General features: G+C 54.4%; 1 protein-coding gene across 1 annotated transcript; it reads left to right on the top strand.

The window, feature by feature from the left end:
* Nucleotides 1-725: 725 nt before the first annotated feature.
* On the top strand, nt 726-4086 carry ATP5PO (ATP synthase peripheral stalk subunit OSCP). Its single transcript, XM_084265160.1, has 7 exons — nt 726-816; nt 1043-1093; nt 1205-1315; nt 1687-1816; nt 1929-2041; nt 3565-3651; nt 3904-4086. Exons 1-7 carry the CDS (start codon nt 787-789, stop codon nt 4015-4017), a joined length of 636 nt encoding a protein of 211 aa, XP_084121286.1. The 5' UTR covers nt 726-786; the 3' UTR covers nt 4018-4086.
* The last annotated feature ends 2071 nt before the right edge of the window (nt 4087-6157 follow it).

Genomic DNA, 6157 nt, shown 5'->3' with positions numbered 1-6157 from the left:
CCTTCCCCTGGCACATTCATAGCTCTGATTGTTCCAGGTGGCACAATTATAATTGGGATGCTTTCTTCTTATCAGCCCTGGGTCCGCTTTAAGCTATCTCAAGAACATTAATCACTCAAAACTAACTAGGAGTTGTTCAAGTAACCCAGAGCTGTGCAAGGTCATCTTCTGACATAACCACTACGGCACTTCAAATCATCCTACTAGTAAGCCCCCCTTAACAAGCATAAGCCCCCCCTTTGCAAGCATTTTGTTGGCAAGCGCCCTTTAACCCTTTGCAAGCCCCGTATCAGCTCCTCACAGGATTTTCCCTCCAAGGAAACTACACAGAACTGCAGCCGCCGCACGGCGGGGAGGCCACAGGGGCCCCTCCCGCGTCCCTCACCCGCCCGCACCAAACACCGGTTCCCTACAGAAGGAGCGCCAGGGCACAGCAGCCCGTCGGCGGGGCCCGGCCTCACCCAGCGAGCGTTAGCGCCTCAGCTCTCCCCCCTAACCGCCAGCCAGGCCTGGCGCTGCCGCTCGGAGAGCGCTGGGGGAGAGGGACGCGGGGCGGGAGGCGCCCGAGCGCCCCGCCCGCGCTCCAGAGGCCGCTGCCCCCAGCAGGCAGCGCGCGGCGCGGCGGGGAGCAGGCGCCCCGAACTACCTTTCCCAGGGCGCCCCGCGGCGCAAGAGGACGGCGGGTAGGGCGGGGCTGGGGGGGGGGTCGTGCCGGTCGTCGCGCCTGCGCGCTGCCTGGCGGCGGGGACGGGGTTCAGCTGTGACCTCGAGCGTCGGTCGGGGAAGATGGCGGCGATGGTGGGGTTTTCTCTGAAGGTGAAGTTGGGGGGGGGGGGGGGGGGGGGAGAGGAATGACACTGCGGCCCTCGCGGGGTCCTGGGAGGGAGGGGAGCGGGATGTGGTGTGTCGCGCGCGCGTCCTTATCCACCTCCCCTCGGTCTCGAACCTTCCCTCTACCCCCCCCCCCCCGCTCCCGTCCCTGAGGCGGGGCCGGTGGGGGGTTCGTTCGCGTGTGGACACCGGCCGTTAACGCATCCCGCAGGTGCGGCAGCTGAGCACGTCGGTGGCGAGGCCGGCCTCCAAGCTGGTCAAGGTGAGCGGGGCGGGCGGGGGTCACCGGTAGGGCCGCCGGCCCGGCGAGCAGCCGCCGCCGGCTCCCCGGCTCGGAGCCCCTCTCAGCCCCTGCCCGCTCTCTCGCCCCCAGCCCCCTATCCAGGTGTACGGGCTGGAAGGCCGCTATGCCACCGCGCTGTACTCCGCGGCCACCAAGCAGAACAAGCTGGACCAGGTAGAGAAGGAGCTGGGCCGAGTGTGGGTAAGGAGTTCCACAGCCTGCGTTCGCCTAAGCTTGCGCGGGGGGCTGGGAGCAGCCGGGCTTGCCTTCTGAGGAGGGAGGAGGACTGAGCTCTTGCAAACTGACAGGCTCCCACTCGCAGCAGGCCTGGCGTGCTGCTCTCTGCGCTGCGCCCCCGGTGTGAAGCTGCTTGCAAGCGATGCGAGAGGAGCATCGGCTCAAAAAGAAACATACTGTAAATGAGCTATGCCTAGAGCTGCCATTTCGCTTCTTGAGCTCTCCTGGTTGTTGCTCAAGGAATGACTGTCTTGCCTGTTTTGGGTAGTCCAGTCAGGCCTTGTAATGCATGGAAAACTCTTGGGTTTTATCATGTTGCTTGTGTATCCCCTTAGACGCTCTTGAAGGATCCCAAGCTATCAAGCATTGTTATGAACCCTCACACCAAGAGCACGGTTAAACAAAAAGCTGTGAATGATGTCTTAGCAAAAGAGAAGATGTCCCCAGTTACTGTCAACTTGATGAGTGAGTAACCATTTGACTTCAGAAAGATTTCTAAGGCTGTTATTATTCGTGGCTAACGAAATCTGCTTCTGGTGGGTGCTTTAAGCCCTTTCAATGCATCTGCCTCTTTCAGATTTGCTCGCTGAAAACGGTCGCTTGCGTTACATGCCAGGCATTGTTTCTTCCTTTGGGAAGATCATGAGCGCCTACCGAGGAGAAGTGCTGTGCACGGTCACCACTGCACAGGTGAGTTAGGAACCTCTAGACTGAGCCTAACAAGTAGCAGTATAAAAAGCAATTCTTTAGTTCAGCTTTGCTCTCTGTAGTTTAAGTACTTGCTGTATGAGTAGTGAGGAAATAACTTGCCTCTGCTGAAATGAAGTCTTTCTGCAAATAGTTCTTTGATGGCCAACAATTATTGGTAAAAACTTTCCCATTTCAGCTTAACAGGTAACATCTTTCCTTCCTATGTGTGAACCCACACATAAAACCACCATCCCGTTCTTATTTCTGTTGTCAAGATCACACTGGTCAGTTCAGAACTGACAGATAAGCTATTGGGTAGAGCAAGGGAGATACCTGGTAGGACTGAGAATGCCTGTGGTGCTTGGTGCTGTGCTTCACAGGGAGCAGCTACTTCATTCACCACCTGCAGTAGTTGGAACAAGTGGCAAACTCCCAAACTGCAGGAAGACTTTTTGAGAAGTAGCAGCCAGGCAAGTGTGGCTGGTGTACAGTGAGGTGAGAGGGAAGATGGTGCCTCCTTGAGCTGTACATGTCAGGCTGGAGGCACAGTGGTTCTGGCACTTTAGTAGCTCTGTTGGAGCGGGAAGCTGGTCAGCTAGGTACGTAATGTAAGTGTAGCCCTTGGGTAGGGCTACAGCGAATTGCCAGCCTGGGCTAAGTAAAGGGACTGATACTCTTCAGATTAACTGGCTTCCTGTAGGCCATCAGTGTATCTTGTTGGTAGCCTTCAGGAACATATGGACTCTCAAGCATGTGCAAGCCTTTCCACAAGTCTTCCGAATTCTTCATACATTAAGTTATTTTCCTGCTGCTTTTTTGCTTGTTTACTGTGTTAGTTTGTTGGGGCAACTCAAATGTTACCTATTAAATTGAAGTTATGTTGCCAGTAATAAAAAGCCACCACTCTTCAGGGAAGTCCCTGCTGTTTGTGTCTCACTGGCATCTGAGCAACTTGTAAGGGTAGCAAGTTGCAGCGTGTGCCCCATTGGGGTGCAGAGCTCTTCCCTGGTGGTGGAGGGAGGTGTGCTGAGCCAGGAGCCTTCTGCAGGCCTGCAGCAGGGCTGGGAGCTCGCTGACTGGGTCCTCGGTCGCTGCCTGGTGTTGACGCGAAACCATGTTTCTTCTCGAGCTGATGAGCTTAATTGTGAGAAGCAGCAGAATCAGTCCCTCCTTGTGCAGCCTGAACGCTGCTGTGAGGCACATCTCAAGGTTGTCCATCAAGTCTTAACTTTGGCAAAGATGGGTTCCTGATGCTCGTCATCTGAAGATACCGGTGTTGAACTTCAGCTGGGAATACGTGCGAAATAACATGATGTTTCATGGGAGTTAGGAGGGCATGAAGTGACTGCTGTTCCTGTGTGCTGTCCTTTGGTTATTCCTGTTCAAGAAGGCTGCTTGTTCTGCCTTCCTGGTAGAAGTATGTGTCTTTAGAAGAATCCGAGTAGAACACTGAGGTTCTTGTTTTACCATCTGAATATTCTCAGGTCCTTCAGTTTCTATTGTCTTCTGTTCCTATTTTTCAGCCCTTGGAAGATGCCCACCTTACTGAGCTGAAAAGTGCTCTGAACGGATTCTTGGCTAAGGGAGAGGTCTTGAAGCTGGCAACCAAGGTCTGGATTTTTGTTTTGGAAATAAACGTAATCAAGTTCCTGTCTCTCTGATCTTTAACCGAGTCCCGTTGCTATATGACATAGTTCTGTGCTTTCTTGTAGACCTGATGGTGCTCTGATTACTGGTCTTAACTTTGTGTTCACTGTATTTCAAAGTTATCTTCCAAAAGGCTCTTGTAAAAACTTCTTGTCCCAGCGTGAAGTTTGTATACTAATTCCTAATGGGATTTCTGTCCCGTGTTTCTTCTTCAGACTGATCCGTCGATCCTTGGTGGCATGATTGTCAACATTGGGGAGAAGTACGTGGACATGTCAACGAGGTCGAAGATCCAGAAACTCACCAAAATCATGAGAGAGACTGTCTAGGAAGCTGTCCTCGCCGCCCACAGTGCAACCGCCTGTCAGGCGGAAACAATAAAGAGATTTCCGCTCGAACAGGCGGTGTGAAGTGTGTTCGTTCGGGAACGCGGCGATGAGTTTCGCTTGGCTCTGGCTGGATGTTTCATGACACGGCTTCGAAAGTCGAGCTCACCCTGAGTGCAGGGGAAGGCTGCTCCGAAGGACATGGAGAATAGCGCTCTAGAGCCGACACGCGAGGTCGCTACTGCTGAGGTTCTCAGTCTCCCGAGAAAACAGTTCCACTGTCACATATCTCACTTCCTGTGTGGAAGGTGCGAGCACACGAGCTGTGACTAGTAGATGCTTTCAGAAACATGATGGTGGCTCTTTAAAAGTTGTGTCTTCTGCATGCTCTTGCAGCAAACGCTGTATCAGGCCCAGTTTATTCCGCATCTCTCTCATTGGAGTGAGCGTTGTGCAGGCCTTTAGCTAAAATGACCATCAAAAAGCTGACTGGGAAGAGGCTGAGGCGGCTGTAGCCTAAAACTGCATACAGAGGGGTTAGGAACAGGACAGGTGTTCATGACGGGTGAGTGCAATGGTGGTGTGTCACGGCCAGCTCTATGTGCTTCCCGGTTACCGTTTGGACACGGGTTTTAAGGGGCTGGTTTCTGCTGTGACTCTTATTTCTGGCCTAGATCATCTTGGCCAGGCTTGTGAGGGAGGCTTGCGTGCCCGGTTCTCACTGGCCCAGGGGTGAGAACTGACCTTTGCCTTCACTGTGGATGGGTGCCAGTCTCACAGGGCAGTGCATTGAGCTGGCAGCACTACCTCCTTTCAGTTGCATTACTGAAACCTACTTTTTTTTTAAGAATGTTCTTAATAAAAAGCAGCAGTGGAGACCAGCTGGGTGCATTCTCTGGTACTTCACCCTGGAAGCAGAACAGCCTGGGGCTGCCGGCCATGTGTCTCTGCAGAATGGTTTAGGCTGGAAGGGACCTTAAAGATCATCAAGTTCCAACCCCTTGCCATGGGCAGGGGCACCCTCACTAGACCAGGCTTCTCAAGGCCCCATCCAACCTGACCTTGGACACCAGCAAAGAGGGGGCATCCACCACCTCCCTGGGAAGCCGGTGCCCGTGCCTCACTGCCCTCATAGTGAAGAATTTTTTCCTAATGTCTAATCTAAATCTCCCCCCTTACAATTTAAAACCATTCCCCCTTGCCCCTATTGCTCCAGGCCTTTCTAAAATATCCCTACCCAACTTTCCTGTAGGCCCCTTCAGGTACTGGAAGGCCACTATAAGATCTCCCTGGAGCCTTTTCTTCTCCAGACTGAATAAGCCCAGAGCTCAGCCTGTCTTCACAGGAGGGGTGCTCCAGCCCCCAATGGTCTGTGCGGCCCTCCTCTGGACCTGTTCCATGTGTTCCACGTGTTTCTTATGTTGCAGACTCCAGAACTGGCCATGGGACACCAGGTGGGGGTGTCATGAGAAGCACCGGCTGTGCTCACTACTCTGGAGTGCTGGTTCTGGCTGTGGTAGGAGCAGCATGGTGGGCTTGTGCGGGGGACGGAGTGCTGAAGCTTGGGGGTGAGTGGCACTTGGGACACCCAGCAGCCTCTGAAGGCAGGGGGGCTGCTGGAGGCCTGCAGCCCAGGGAGCGAGGCAGGCTGAGCTGGCCGGGGGGCAGCGGGTGGCCCAGAGAACCCCCTCTACAACCCGCTTTCCGCTCCTGGTGGAGCTCTGAGCTGTGCCCACAGCAATGTGGCTTTCCAGAGCTCGGTGCTGTGCAGCGGAGACACCAACCACTGGATTAACGTGGCCTGGACAAAGCAGCCCCAAATAGCTGGCAGGCTTCCTGATGCACCCTGTCTCACAGTGGCTCTGTGGTGTAGCCACCACCCATCAGTCTGCCCCAGCCCCGAAACATCCAGGAAAAGAAAACTCATGCTCCAGGCGCAGGCATTAGTGGGTGCTGAGCTCAGCCTCAATCGGCTGCTGAGGGTGTTGCCCTCAGGGCAGCTGGCCAAATTCTGTAATTATTAACAAAAGTTAGGAGGGAGATTCCCTCTCAGCAGAGCCACAGGCGGTCGCCCACGAGCTGCGTAAAGGTTGCTGCTGGCGCGTGTGGCGGCCACTGCGTAACCTTGTACGCAGAAAGTAAC

This window comes from Gallinula chloropus (assembly GCF_964237585.1).
Source record: "Gallinula chloropus genome assembly, chromosome: 1".
In the NCBI taxonomy this organism is placed as follows: Eukaryota; Metazoa; Chordata; class Aves; order Gruiformes; family Rallidae; genus Gallinula; species Gallinula chloropus.
The sequence above is the reverse complement of the archived record's forward strand: the minus strand, read 5'-3'. Positions and strand labels throughout refer to the sequence as shown.